Source organism: Thunnus thynnus, chromosome 3 (assembly GCF_963924715.1).
Source record: "Thunnus thynnus chromosome 3, fThuThy2.1, whole genome shotgun sequence".
Classification (NCBI taxonomy): domain Eukaryota; kingdom Metazoa; phylum Chordata; class Actinopteri; order Scombriformes; family Scombridae; genus Thunnus; species Thunnus thynnus.
This window is the reverse complement of record NC_089519.1, coordinates 34,607,020-34,621,786: the sequence shown is the minus strand read 5'-3', so window position 1 is coordinate 34,621,786 and position 14,767 is coordinate 34,607,020. Positions and strand designations below refer to the sequence as shown.

At 38.5% G+C, this 14,767-nt stretch overlaps 2 protein-coding genes across 5 annotated transcripts in view; both read right to left on the bottom strand.

Moving 5' to 3' along the window:
* Window positions 1-14,767, bottom strand: part of LOC137180225 (myelin-oligodendrocyte glycoprotein-like) — a 67,087-nt gene that overhangs the window by 39,805 nt on the left and 12,515 nt on the right. The window contains exons 1-5 of one of the 3 annotated variants that reach the window (XM_067585527.1): window positions 7,558-7,737; window positions 4,483-4,821; window positions 3,054-3,143; window positions 2,638-2,742; window positions 1,295-2,124 (exon numbers count right to left, since the gene is read on the bottom strand). The exons of 1 other annotated variant lie outside the window; for it this stretch is intronic. In XM_067585527.1, the coding sequence (XP_067441628.1) occupies window positions 2,105-2,124; window positions 2,638-2,742; window positions 3,054-3,143; window positions 4,483-4,821; window positions 7,558-7,639 (636 nt within the window). In that variant the 5' untranslated portion in view covers window positions 7,640-7,737 and the 3' untranslated portion in view covers window positions 1,295-2,104. Of the gene's footprint in view, window positions 1-1,294; window positions 2,125-2,637; window positions 2,743-3,053; window positions 3,144-4,482; window positions 4,822-7,557; window positions 7,738-8,208; window positions 8,297-14,767 lie in introns of those variants that run through there. One more of the 3 variants, XM_067585525.1, reaches the window with a different exon arrangement.
* Window positions 9,769-12,063, bottom strand: LOC137180227 (butyrophilin-like protein 2). Of its 2 annotated transcripts, XM_067585531.1 has the most exons (5): window positions 11,561-12,062; window positions 11,312-11,404; window positions 11,133-11,228; window positions 10,743-10,804; window positions 9,769-10,711 (listed from the first exon to the last, which is right to left on the bottom strand). In XM_067585531.1, exons 1-5 carry the CDS (start codon window positions 11,907-11,909, stop codon window positions 10,679-10,681), a joined length of 633 nt encoding a protein of 210 aa, XP_067441632.1. In that variant the 5' UTR covers window positions 11,910-12,062; the 3' UTR covers window positions 9,769-10,678. The 2 variants fall into 2 exon arrangements, with proteins under 2 accessions (XP_067441632.1, XP_067441631.1); XM_067585530.1 differs by having other exon boundaries at window positions 9,769-10,804; window positions 11,561-12,063.

Below are 14,767 nucleotides of genomic sequence, written 5' to 3'. Positions count from 1 at the left end.
GACTTTACAGTGAAGTAGGAGACATGTTGTGTCCAAGAAGTTTAACTTCTGATATTAAATATATTTTTGCAGATTCACAATTAACAAGGGAGAAGGAAGAGATGGTAATTATACTTTCTTTGTATAAAAACCATATCACACACATTGTTACAAGCAGAGTATTTTTATTTGTCTTCTAACATGTCTGGAGGGGATCTTAAAGGATTTCAAATATGTGAGATGTACTTTCAGCACCAGCTACAACATTAAAACACTTTTCTTAACACAAGTACAAATTTAGGGAACAGGACATTTAAATATAAAGGAAAATCTTTCTTTATGTTAGTAATGGGAACTGCATATAATGAGCCAGGATAAAAGATTGATTACAATGAGACTGCAGCCTGTAGGCACTGGTGGGATGCTTTGCTGGGTTTGTGATCCTATTAGAAGTACTCGATCAGGTCGTGGTGGCTCTTTGATTGGTTCCCATGATGCTTTGGGGGATTAAACAGGAAGTATACCGTTGCCATGGAGATGCCATCTCAGTGAGTTAACTCTGGGCTTCAACTTAACTTTTTTTTTCTTTTAGCCTATATTTAACATTTTGGCAAATTGGCGCCATTAAATATATGCTGAATTATCTATTATCAGCTGCTGCTTGCAGTGTAGTCGTGTATACAGACAACCATGACTGGATGACTTTATATTGAAGAAAACTTAAAAATGAGGAAATTATCAAGCAAATTCTTTTTTAAATTACTATTTCTAAGCGGATTCATGGAGGTTTATTGGAAATGCACAACAGAGGAAATAATATCCTCGAAAGTGTAAGTCACACTGAATCTAAAAACTATGTTCATCATGTCTGTGTGTTCAGATTTGACTCAGTGATGACTCAAATTGTGACTCCTCCACTCTGTCAAACTCTTTATAGTAAGACTCTTCTAAAACGTGTATCATTTTCCGGCGGACAGCCTGGACGATCAATACGAGAAACAGACTCATATCTATTAATTGTATAAAGAAAACAATGAAAACTCATCCGTAACAATTTGACTAAAAGTGCAACAATCTCAGGAACGTCATGAGTAACATCATGATCAAATCAAGGCGAGAGGTTTTCATGACATCTGCATCAGGTGCCGACAAATCCCAAAAGATGCTGCGAGTGAAATCTCAGACACAGATATAACAAATAAACCAGAACAATCTGTACATTAGATACTCTAGAGGGAAGAGAGAAAATAAACAGACCATTTAATTATAATAATAATAATAATGACTAAAAACAGAATGAGAACAACAACAGTAATATTGGTAAACAGTAGTCATTTATTAATGGCAGTGATTGTGAGACAAGTAAAGGCAATTTCATTCTAATCATTATAGTTTAAAGAGCTTTATGTTAAAATGCTGCAGAAAAACAAAGTACAGTCAAGACAATTAATAAAAAATACATCAAAACGCAACAAGAAAACAAAGTAAAGACAAAAACATTCACTCAAAAAGACGACGGACACCAGAGAAAACAGTTTCCAGTTTGGTTTTAAATGGACACAACGGTTTGTTTCAGAGAACAAGACCAACTATAAATACTTATATTACTATAAATAATTATATAACTATAAATACTTTGATCTGATCTGGATCTTGTTCTAGTTACACTTAGAAAACCTGAGAGACCAAACTGGACTGTACTGAGGAAAAGTTAAAGTGCTTTCAAGTATATAAGAACATTGAATCTGATTCAGTATTGCAATAGAAGCCAGTAAAGAGAGTTAAAATAACAGTTCTATTACCAGTAGAGTAACACTATATGTATGTTAATAAAATCAGAACAGCTTTGGGACACTGTTGACAAGTATCCTGAAACAGGATTAGTGAGACAATGAAAACGTGCTGCCATTCAGTGTGGCTGCTCTGGTCAGAATGAGACTCCAGAGAGAGTCCAGAGTCCTTAGTAGCACCTAGTGGCATCACAGGTGTAGTGCACGTAATCTGCTGACCATCACTACACCTCTTCTTGGATGTTTTCCACAGTGATGTCCAGGTCTTCACCCTCTTCTGCTGCTCGGTTCATCAGGTTTTCCATTTGAACGTCGTTTGGCGCCATCTTTGCTACTCACTCCCTCCGACAATTCTCTGAGAGAACATGACAACCAGTTTGTGACACATTGAATTCATGCTGGTTTAGAAACGGCACCAAAGAGTAAAAACAGCTATAAGATAGTAACTCTAAGGAGAGAAGTTCTTTGTAACGCAGACGCCACTGAGCATGAGCCGGAACTACTCTAAACCTGATCACCGTTTCTAAACAAACTAATTTGACCAAACTCTTCATGATGAAGGAACATTTCATGGCACAGAGGAATAAGATACATCAGGCTTTGGATACAAACACAATACTTGTAAGTAGATCAATTCATTGTTGGTTTGGATCCAAACATGAGATTTGTTGACAATAAGAAAAATATGGAAAATCACCAGACTCATCCTTTAATCTTTGGTCTAAACTCAGAGCAAAAAGCCAATGAGAAGATTTGTGTTGCTCTAATCTCAATTAACCACAACTAACCTGTTAACACTGATCATTGAGCGAAGCTTTAAATGTTGATTATAAAAAGCTGAGCAGCAGTAGTTTGTTTTGTAACTTACGGATAGTTCCACGTTTCACCAGGACAACGACAACGACGGTAAAGACGAGAGCAACAACAACGGACAAGACGATGGCGACAGTCGTAGTCTTCATGTTTTCACCAACTGAAAGAACATCAGAGAAGATATTTAATTCCCCCGACATCATGTGTTTCATTCTACTAATTCATCTTTATCATGCGGCTCAGGATTTAAAGAGAGGAGACATTGAAGAAAAACATATTTACTAATGTTGAGTATTTATAAAAAAATATCTACAGATAAGAAAAAGCTGGAAGCACAAGCACATGACAAATCGACTGGAACACCTCTTCATGGTGTGAAAATGTTACTATCTATATAGGTGTTCACACTTAAACTGCACATTTTCACAAAACCCCCATAATTAAGAAACATCTGCATTTCAAGTCATTTACCGGGATCGTCTGGCTCGGTCACCTTAGCCAGTGGGAATCTAGTTGGGCTGGATTCATCTCCGTTTGTCCTGTTCTGTTGGTCTTTGGGTACTGTTAAAAAAAAAAAAAAAAGACATGTCAGTAGTCAGAAAACACTGGCTGAAATATCTTACAGTAGTCAGACAAAGGGACCTGGCTGTGAGCTTCACTCTGCATGTGTCTAAAGAGGTTAAATACCTACAAGTTTTTAAAACGGTGCTGTTGTCTCTATTTTGTCTGTGAGGAAACATGTTTATATTTCACTAATTTCCTTTAAAATTAAAATAAAAACCAAACTATCAATTTCGTCACCATCTAGAAATCAGCAGTATCTCTGATAAACAGCCTGAATATGACAAATTATCATCCTATTATTCTTTTACTGTTATACACTCTGTGAGCACTTTGTTAGGAACACATGTGCAATATATATGAACAGTAAAAGAGGTTTTTCCTCACTTAAATCATTCCTCCTGTTCATACTGGCTGTTAAAAAGATCCACTTCAAATGTTCTTTCACTTTTTAGCATCAAATTCCCTCGTAACGTTGAAAGATATCTACTTGATTTGACTCATTTGGAAGCTTCAGGCTTGTCGCCCCCCCCCCCCATCAATTACATTGTAAGTGCATTATGAGGGGATCTTCTAATGATCAGTATGAGCAGGAGGGATGATTACAGCAAGAAAACATGTTTAAATGTTCATTCATTGACTGTTTCTGTCTGGAATGAATGAACACAGCACGATGTGATTCATCACTGGTGCACACTTACAGGTGCATTAACACCTATATGACTAGAATTAGGTCATAATTTTGGTTTCGGTAAAATTTTCCCATTTTATTTTGTTTCTCATACAATATAATTTTTCTTGCTCATACATAGTTTTACATCCTATAGAACTGAAAAGGTCGAGATCTGTGCTAGGAGGGAAAACAAATTGAACTTAAGTTTCATTATTTTACATGTGAGGGTCAATTCTCATCACAGCGACTGTCGTATTATATCTTCTGTATCTCTGTAATGACATCATAAGAGTTATCTCTATTTGGGCTTGGAGACTAAAAACTAATAACAGAAAGCCTGCATTCAAAATTGGCATTATGGGAAATGTAGGATCTTGAGTTCTTGAAGCTTGACACAAATTTGGGACTAAAAGTGAGGATATCTCGGCCTCTGCTGCTTCGATTGTGACCACTCTTTAAAAAACAAAACTGTCTATTGTGAGTCTCCTTACATTTTATAAGTGAGATACTAAGTCAGTGGAGTAGCCCTTTAACAAAGATCAGCATGTGACTGAGTGATTTAGATGCTGGCTGCCACTAATAATAAAATTTTAACATCCTTTAGAACAACAGAATGAGAGTAATGACGTTTTTGAATTAACGCTGTTTTAAATTCAGGTTTCTCACCAACACTGATGTTAATGTCACAGCTGGCCATCAGTTTAGGAACAAAACATCTGTACGGTCCGCTGTCAGACAGCTGTAGTGACGACAGCTGCAGCGTCAGGATTCCTCTGCTCAGGTCTTCGTAGATGAAAGTCGTCCTGCCTCTGTATCGCTCCATCTGTGCATCATGGTGATCCCGTTTATTTCTATAGGAGTAGACCACCTTGTTGAGGTCGACTCTCTTCCAATCCGCCGTATAAGCAGACACGTCGACCGACGGGTCCAGATGACACTGAAGAGTGACATCATCACCTTGTGCTACCTCTATTGGCTGAGACGGGCAAATGGCACGAGACTCTCCTGAAGAAACAAACATTACACATTAACACAGCTTGAACACCTCTGAAGGACAGCCATCATTCCAACATTTAAACACACACACACTAACCAGGGGTCATATCTCTGACACCAAACAATAGGACAAGGAACCTGTTTACACTTGGTTTTAAAATGCATCTCAGGCGATCAGATCACAAGTGGACAGCACTAAATACAATACATTGTGATCCGATCTCTAGAACTAGCTGAGGTGGTCTGAGACGCGTTTAACCACATGTATCTTTTGTAGTGTAAATGCTAATGCGTCCTGATGCATCCCTGACAAGGACGTAAGAGGAAAATACATCATCAATGCAGGACGTGGTGGTTGTTTTGATGACGGCGTGCCAACGTCAAATGACTTTGTCCCGCCAATCTCAACAGTGGGAATAGCCCCTACATGTATATTAGTTCTTGAAACATTTTTTTGTTTTCTTAGCTAGCCCATGTGAAACAAAACTGTCTGGCGACAGAGTGACTTATTAACTGTGCGCGGGTCCCTTCTATAAAGGTCTGCAGAATGTAGAGTACTGACGCCTGGTCCACAAATACAAATATCTGAGTCACACTTTGTTTCTGTTGTTTGTTTTTGTCTTTTTTGAATGTTTATTGATAGGTCTGTATGTGAAACAACTTTTAAGTATGTGTCTTCATGAGGGGAAAGCCTGTAGGGGAGATAAGACCTAGATATCAAACATTAATCTTTTTTTTTTAAGTTTTCATTTGCATTGTATTTATTGATAAGCTTTAGATTACAGCCAGCAATGTACAACAGTCATTTCCAATTTACAATGTCATTTTTTGTACCAACAGTGTACCAGTAAAATAAGTATCAATACATACATGCAGGTAAAGGGAACAAGATGTAAAGTTATGGAATAAGGCCATAACAATGTGGGAATTAAAAGAGAATTTATACTGACAATACTTTTTTGAGTAATGGGTACATATTGTAATATTACAGGTATATGTATGACGTACTGAGCAGCAATCTGGCGTTTGGTAGGTGCTTATAGAGAACTTATACTACAAGTACTTTTTTAATTATTATTATTATTAAATACACTGTAAATTGGGAATAATAATAACTACACTGTACATTACTCTAAACTGTTACCTGTTTATTTCACTCATATATTAAAACATTTTGATGTGTGTATTCCTTATATTTGATAATTAATATAATCAGTGCCAGCTATTCATTCAATCTTTGGTGCACAAATGAAATATGGACTGGTACAAATCATAGTACAAAAGAAACGTATCAAGATACAATGGTACTTTTCTCTATGATATAGCTGCTGGAGGTGGAGCTAGTTTACACTACTTTATATACAGTTAGCTAGTTTAGTCCAGTGGTTCCCAACCTAGGGGTCGGACCCCTCCAAAGGGTCAGCAGATAAATCTGAGGGGTGGTGAGATGATTAATGGGAGAGGAAAGAAAAAAAAACAAAGTTCTGATACACAAATCTGTTTTCAGTTTTTCGAATTTTTCTCTAATCTTTGATTTTTGCTGAAATATTGGATCATTTGAACATTTATTGAAATGAAAGCATGTGAGAAGTTTAGAGGGAAAAATCACTATTTGGTGGAGCTGTTAACAACTCATAGACATGTGAAATGTGACCCCGACTACACACTGCTTTTTGTCAGACGTCAAAAGACAAAAAGGTTGGAAACCACTGGTTTCATCTTTAACAATGTGTTGTATTTTAAAAGCTTGTTATATTATCCATTGTGTCAAATCTTCATCTGAAAAGTATACTCAAAAGTACTCAAGTAAAGAACAAGTAGCCTTATTACTTAGTCACTTTCCACCAGTAATTATATCAAATACACATTATAGAGTTCAATAACAAAACACTACTTGTTACTTTCTATTTAACTACACGTGAAATAGCCTATGAATCAATACACAATTCAACAAATGTAAAATGTCGCTACGGGTGGGGGTGGGGGTAGACGGAGGCCGCAGGAGAGAACGAGTCTCCCGTTGTAGGTGCCTCGTCTTCTCGCGACAGTGTCGAGCGACATTGTCTGAGAAACAACTGTTGTCTGACAGGGAGAGAGAAAGACACTAGTAAGCAGCAACCATACAGCAACACATTGGAGAACAGGGAGGCGCGCGCCCACTCACGGGCAACACACCAGCCTCAGGCAGCAGCAGCAGCTTCCCCCCCTCGCCCTCCGTCATCTTGACGTTCACTCTCAGATAAGGCATAAAAAAATCCGCGTTTTAAGTAAAGACGCGCTACACGTTAGCAAGAGCTTGTCCGCATTATCTAACATTATAGCAACGTTACAGACCTGAAACCAACCAACGCTGACAACTTCTTCAATTGTGAACTTGTGAAAGCCCAGTGTCCAAATGCAAGTGAAAGCAACACGCCAGCAGGGTGTGTTTGTGTGTGTGTATGGTAGTAGGGCCAACTCAAATGCAAGCGTGTTGCTTTCAAATGCAAGCGTGTTGCTTTGCCAATGAGAAAGTCTGCAGACGTACAGAGATGGCCACTTAGCAGTAGCAGAGTACAGTGGCGATTTTGCACTGCTTAAGCTATAAACTTCCTAAAAACGCTCTACACGTTAGCAGGAGCTTGTCCGCATTATCTAACAACATTACAGCAACGTTACAGACCTGAAATCAATTACCAATCAATGCTGACAGCTTCTTTAATTATGAACTTTTAACAGCTCAGGTGTTAGTTAGCGTTCACTTACCCGTTTCAGCAGACGATAAGTTGCGAAATAAAAATATCAGCGTCATCAATGCAAAGCCCGGAGTTACTCTACCGACTGTCATTGTGAAGATATTAACCAGCCGGATCGTCCCAGTGTTTTAACTTGTGCAGACGACAGAGGCTCTGGGCGGTTCAGCGCGGCGTACTGCTTAGGAAAACCCCGCTCCGAGCCAAACCAGCTCAACCATACAAAGGAGGAGGAGTCGTTAAACTCCTACTTCCATTTCTGAAGTCCTCCTCCGCCTGACTTAATGTCTGACTTAATCCACGACTTCCATTTCACATTTACCAAGGCCAAGTTTGTGAACCTCTAAAACATCCTGTAGATGGAATAAAGGTGTCACTCAAATCTATTAATAATAAGACTCTGACTGCTGATCTGTTTCCTAAAACCTAAGATGACGTCCTCAAATGTTTGGTTTTATCCACAACCCAAAGATACTCAGTTTACTGTCATAAAGGAGGAAAGAAACCAAAAAATATAATAGTTGGCAGCTAATTGAGCTCTGGACGTTTCTTTTCACTGTTTTCTGATGTTTTATGAACCAGACAATTAATTGATTTAGATGAGTCAATATTTGCAGCCGTATCACAGATAAACATTTTAAATTAAATGAAATTTCTGACTTACTTCCACATTTTCCTCAGCAGTAGTAAACCAATACAAATGATGAAGCCGACAGCAGGAATAATGATGAGAAGGTGACTCCTTCCACCATCTGAAAAGAAAATCAGAAAGACATAATGTATCAACAACACAACAATTAATATTTAAAGAGCTGCTATGGTGATTGAATTACAGATATCTGCAATAAATATCCAGTCTAGTTATTAAATGTTAAAACGGCTTGCCATTGTACGACGGCCTGCAGCCGGAAAAGTCCCTAACAGATGGCGCAACCTCCTGAGAATACATGAAACGTTAGCAACTTCCGTGTCGCTGATAGTGGCCTTTATAGCATTAATTTCTGAGCGAATAGCCGCTGTGTTTACAATTTCAGAGTCAACCTCTTTCAATTCACTTTTAAAGAAAGTTAAAGTCTTCTTTAGCTCTGACCTGGTAACAAAGATGTCCGTTTTCAAATCCACGGCGTCCATTTCTGACTCAGGCCTCAGGTTGCTCACAGCGGCCTGTAGGAAGTTGGAGGCTCGGTCGCGATTGAAGTAACATCCACAGCTCAAACTCGCTCCAGAGTATCTCATACATGTTAGAAACCGATATTCTCATTAAATTTGGAGAAAGTACGTAATGAAATTATAGTTTCAGAAAAGTTAAGCAGGAGCTCGGCTCGACACGTCCGACTCGCCCGACTGCTGGCTCACTAGCGCCCCCTACCGGTCATAGCACAGGCTTTTATAGTGAAAAGTTGGGGGAGGGGTTTCCGTTGAAGGTTTTGAGACCAGCGGTGGTAATTGTGGCCCACGCTGCGAGAAAGCTGCTGCTTTAGTTATAGCTGCTGTTAATGATCATCGTCTGTGATCAGTCCTCTTTTAGCCGAGTCGTTTTAATTGTGTGAGCGTGCGTGTGTGTTGTGAGTGGGTTTGTTGTTGTTTTTTTCTTGTTTTGTTATCAGTTGCTCATTCCCAGTTTTTCTTAGTTTATTTCATTCATTTGAAGTCAGATGGGAAAACTTAAAACTGTCACTAAATTCACTTGCTTGTACTCATTTTTTTTTAGTTAATACTGATTTTAGTAAGAATCTAAAGCAGATGCTCATTTTGGGGGGAGTACAGGAAAACAGCACAAGACATCTATCAGTATCCATGGTGATGTCTGATTGATGGAACAATGTGAACATCTGTCCTGCAGATTGAATTTGAGGTGACACTCTGTGATAAAGAGTTTTTAATGAGGGATTAGTTGAGAAAAGCCAAATATCCTTCAGAAAGACTCAAAGAGAAAATATGTCTGTACAGATGAGGAGTGTCGTTATTTACTGTGAGAAGTTTCAACAGTCATCTCTCACAAGGATTATTAAATACATCTTACATTTAGATTGAATTGGTAACCATTATTTACTAATTCAAATAACCCAGAAGATGCTGTGAGTGAAATCTCAGACACAGATATGACAAATAAAACCAGAACAATCTGTACATTAGATACTCTAGAGGGAAGAGAGAAAATAAACAGACCATTTAATTATAATAATAATAATAATGACTGAAAACATAATGAGAACAACAGTAATATTGGTAAACAGTAGTCATTTATTAATGGCAGTGATTGTGAGACAAAGTACAGTCAAGACAATTAATAAAAATACATCAAAACGCAACAAGAAAACAAAGTAAAGACAAAAACATTCACTCAAAAAGACGTCGGACACCAGAGAAAACAGTTTCCAGTTTGGTTTTAAATGGACACAACGGTTCAGAGAACAAGACCAACTACAAATACTTATATTACTATAAATACTTTCATCTGATCTGGATCTTGTTCTAGTTACACTTAGAAAACCTGAGAGACCAAACTGGACTGTACTGAGGAAAAGTTAAAGTGCTTTCAAGTATATAAGAACATTGAATCTGATTCAGTATTGCAATAGAAGCCAGTAAAGAGAGTTAAAATAACAGTTCTATTACCAGTAGAGTAACACTATATGTATGTTAATAAAATCAGAACAGTGAAATAAGTTAGTAATTAAAGGATGAAAATAAATATCACATACAAAAACAAAACAAAAAAAATCACATACAGGCAGCGATTTAAAGATCTGACTGACAGAAGTTTCCCTTCCACATTTCTTCCTCTTTCTCTTCAGTTATTAACTGATGACACCATTTAAAAATCATTCTGCTTTTTTTTTTTTTTACAAGTTTCAATGTTTGACTAATTCAGAGATTATCTCAGAAGAGTCAGAGGTGGAGAATTTGACTGTCAGGTATTCAAGAAAAAGCTCTTTTCACCAAACTATACTTCTGAACCAAGTTGTCAAATTAAATCATGATTGATGAAATGTGTAACACTTTAATTAGTCCATATGAGGAAGTTAATGGATTCTTTAACAGCACTTTGGTAAAGCTGGTGATTAATTATGGTTTCTCTCAGTGCATCAGATCATCTGCTGACCATCACTACACCTCTTGCTGGATGTTTTTCACAGTGATGTCCAGGTCTTCACCCTCTTCTGCTGCTCGGTTCATCAGGTTTTCCTTTTGAACGTCCTTTGGCGCCATCTCTGCCTCTTGCTCCCTCCGTCGTCTGAGCCTCCTCCAACAATCCTCTGAGAGAACATGACAACCAGTTTGTGACACACTGAATTCACGCCGTTTAAAAGCACGTATATGTTTACTGGTGAGGTGATGTGTAGTAGAGCCTCATATTTTATGATATATACACACACCACAATATGGTAAATGTATGCAAATAACAAAAAATTATTTTCAAAGCAATTAACTTTGCATCATTGTTCTGCATCACATGACTGCAAACTCTTCACTTACTTAAATATAAACTTAACTGTTTGTTTTTAGATGTGATTGGATAGAAATGACATGATAAACATCATATTACCATAATGTGATAAAATGATGTAAAAGTTTGTAACTTACTGATTGTTCCTCTTTTCACCAGCAATCCAATAATAACAATAACGAAACCAACAATGGTAGCAGCAGTGGGATAGTAAGTCCTCGTCTTTGCAGCATCTGAAGGAATATTAGAAAGAGTTGAGTTGAGAAAAAGGGCAACAACAAAATGTTGTTTTTCATTCTGATCATTAATCGTTTACCATGATGGTCTGACTTGGTCACATCTTCCACTGGAGGTCTAGATGTAGTGATGTCACCATCTCTCTTTGTCCTGTTCTGTTGGTCCTTTGGTACTGTTTCAAATGAGATACAAAACTATTGAAGTACTTTTTTTAAATGAAAAAATGTCTTAAATGTAAGACAGAATTCTACCTTTTCTGCTTTTTCATTATGTACGTAAATAAAAAAACCTAAAATGATCTGTTCAGTATTGAATGCAGGTTGCTCACCAACACTGACGTTAACATCACAGCTGATCCCCAGTTTTGGAACAAAACATCTGTACAGTCCGCTGTCATCCAGCTGTGCTGAGGAGATCTGCAGTGTCAGGTCTCCTCTGCTCGGCCCGTCAAGGTTGAAAGTCGTCCTGCCTCTGTACCTCCTCGTCTGTGCATCATGGTTGTGTCGTCTGTGACGATAGGAGTAGACCACCTCGCCGTTTGTCCTCCAATCTGCTGTGTAAGCAGACACGTCGATCAGCGGGTCCGGATGACACTGAAGAGTGACATTATCACCTTCTGCTACCTCTATTGGCTGAGTTGGGCAATTGAGACGAGACTCTCCTGAGGAAACAAACATAACGACATTTGGATTGTTTTAAATCTAAATAAAAGCTTTTTGTTTATTATTGCATTAGGCCTACACACTCCAGGTTTCAACTGCATTTCTGTCTGTTCTGGAAGACGGATCATCAGGGGGGCGAGTGCAGGCAGCTGCCATCCCGACTATAAAGCCATGTTAAGACTGAAAACTAGAGTGCGTGAAAAACTGCAGCCCTCCTTTTCATTTGAATTGGAGCAATGCGATGACACAACAAGGGTGCCACCACACACGGCTTGGTCAAAAAAAACACACTGGTCATCCAACAAAAAGTTGAACCAGGCTCAACTTTTGCCGCAACGCAACCCGACATCATCCAGCAAGACGCTGCATTTTTCCAAGTTGTGGAAGGAAGCTGAAGCACCTGGAGAGAACCCACATAGGCACGGGGAGAACATGAAAGCTCCACACAGAAAGGCCCGAGTTGGCCAGTGGGTTCGAACCCAGAACCTTCCTGCTGTGAGGCAACAGTGCAATCAAGTTTAAATACTCTGGACTGGTAGTGTTTTAAGGAAAAATTATGCTTTTGAACAGTTTTTCTCTTTACAGTTTTCTCTTTTTGTCATTTCAAAGCAATTTTCAATCTATGAAACAAAACTTTTACTTTTTCTTTTGCAAAGCTTCTCTGTTTTTACTCTTAATAATAATAAATAATCAACCATCTACATAACTTTTCAGATAGTTTTATTTTTCTTATTAATTAATTATTATTATTATGCACATAAGATTAAGACAACACTTGAAATTGTTATATTGGGGCTGACTGTCTCAGGATGTCAATGGTTAATCGATTCTCGGTTAATTGCCGTTAATACTTTAACAGATTAAGAATATATCAACTGATAATGCAGAGGATGAGGGACGTGCTGTGTAACTGTCAGAAGATGTGTAGATTTGCTGCAGTGCCACCAGGTGAAGTTACAGGTGTGTTTGGTGACCGCCCGTGAGGGCCGCAAAAACTAAAACAAACGCACCTCCCTGCCTTCCGAGGAAGAAAACAGTCAGTTTTCCTCGAGCTGCTCACTATAACATTCCTGTTGAGACTGAAGTATAAAGTTTTGAAAACTCCAGACTTGTTGTTTGGCAGATGTTTAGCTATCTGAAGCTAATGCTAACGCTAAATTAGCATCTTGAACGGGAGCAGCTGCTCGGTTAATGTAGACTGAGAGCTAAGTGTCAGACAGCAGGACTCTAATTACACATTTACAACAACATCAACACAAAAGTGATGAACTGTATTAGCGTCATTCCCCTGCTCTGAGTATAAATGCATTTTAGGGGGCAGTACCAGTTAAACTGACTGATAAAGTTGGAGCGACAGTAGCGTCTGTTGGAGCTAAGCAGCTGTTTCCAGCAGCTAGACTTATGTTAGCCACAGTGAACACACATCACTCCGTCATGTAGATCAACAGGTCTGCAGATTATTTTATATAAAACCAGCCCATTTCTGATTCAGGCCGTGTAGAGGGTCGCTCACAGAGGCCTGTAGGAAGTTGGAGTCGGGCTCAGCGATCAGGTCGGAGCTCGGTCGCGATTGAAGTAACATCCACAGTTCAAACTCGCTCCAGAGCATCGCATACATGTTAGAAACCGATATTCACATTGAATTCGGAGAAAGGGCGCAATGAAAGTATAGTTTAAGAAAAGTCAGGCCGGAGATCCGCTCAATACCTCCTTCTCCACTGCTGGCTCACTGACGCAATACAGGATAAGTCGCTTGATGATGTAACGTGTCAATTTACGTCGTGCCGTAATTGCATATACATACATGCAAGATTTTTGAAAATTAAGTTAAACTATACTGACTGTAACTAGCTATATCATTAGCTATTTTTTCAAGCAGCTCCTCTATGTGCATCTGAATCCACCTCTAATATTAAAAACTGTTTTATGCAGACTGTTGTATCAACTCTAACTGAAGCATCATGAATAGAGAGATGATCTTGCACTGGAATAAATTCACTATTGTTAACTCCGTCTATTTTGACAAAACAAAATCAAATCGAAAACTTAGTAAAGCTGAATCATTTAGAATAAAAACAATGTGGATCAATTATTAGTCAACAAATACACACATTCACAGCTTATTCACGACTCTGTCTGGCTGATGATTGGTCCACTAAACGTGCTGCTGCCCATTCACTGAGAAATACTGGTGACTCCCTTCAAGGAGACGAGTTACGATCTGTCCAAAAAGTCACTAGATATGTTGCTAGTGCACTCACAGTTCACTTGTGAAAAGAGTGAACTCACTTCACAGTTGAAATGAAGATATGTTGAAGTGAGTGCGGTCAACCGCATATGCATATTCAACGGTGAAGTGAAGATATGTTAATGAGGTGGCGATACCGCGGTTGACAGTTATGACTGTTGGGAGTGAGTGAAGTGACTCCCAGCTGCCTGGACAGCCTAAAGGAATATGCATATTCAACAGTGAAGTGAAGATACGTATCTTCACTTCATTATCATATCTAGCGGCTGTAAAGACATTCACATATCGCTAGATATTAACACATCTAGCGACTATAAAAGAAATAAAAGTGAATGAACATGCTGAAATGTAAGGATGCCCAATGTGATACAAAATCAAGTTATTACTAATGTTATCTACGGAAGAAAAGAAAACCTGTTCAAGACTGTTGTAAATGTTGTCCAGCCCTGCGGACAGCCTGGATGTTCAATACGAGAAACAGACTCATATCTATTAATGAAGTAAAGCGAACAATGAAAACTTACCCGAGACAATAACAGTAAAGTGCAAAACACCCAGGAACGCCATAAGTAACATCTTCACTATCAAATCAAAGTAAGAGGTTTTCATGAGATCTGCATCAGGC

Excerpts from the sequence above, each read along its gene's own strand:
- LOC137180227 (XM_067585530.1), bottom strand. The coding sequence starts at position 11,909 with ATGTTTGTTTCCTCAGGAGAGTCTCGTCTCAATTGCCCAACTCAGCCA. Across the intron at positions 11,229-11,311 it reads GACCAAGTCAGACCATCATG|ATGCTGCAAAGACGAGGACT; the intron begins GTAAACGATTAA and ends ATATTCCTTCAG. Across the intron at positions 10,805-11,132 it reads GGTGAAAAGAGGAACAATCA|AGGATTGTTGGAGGAGGCTC; the intron begins GTAAGTTACAAA and ends ATGTTCTCTCAG.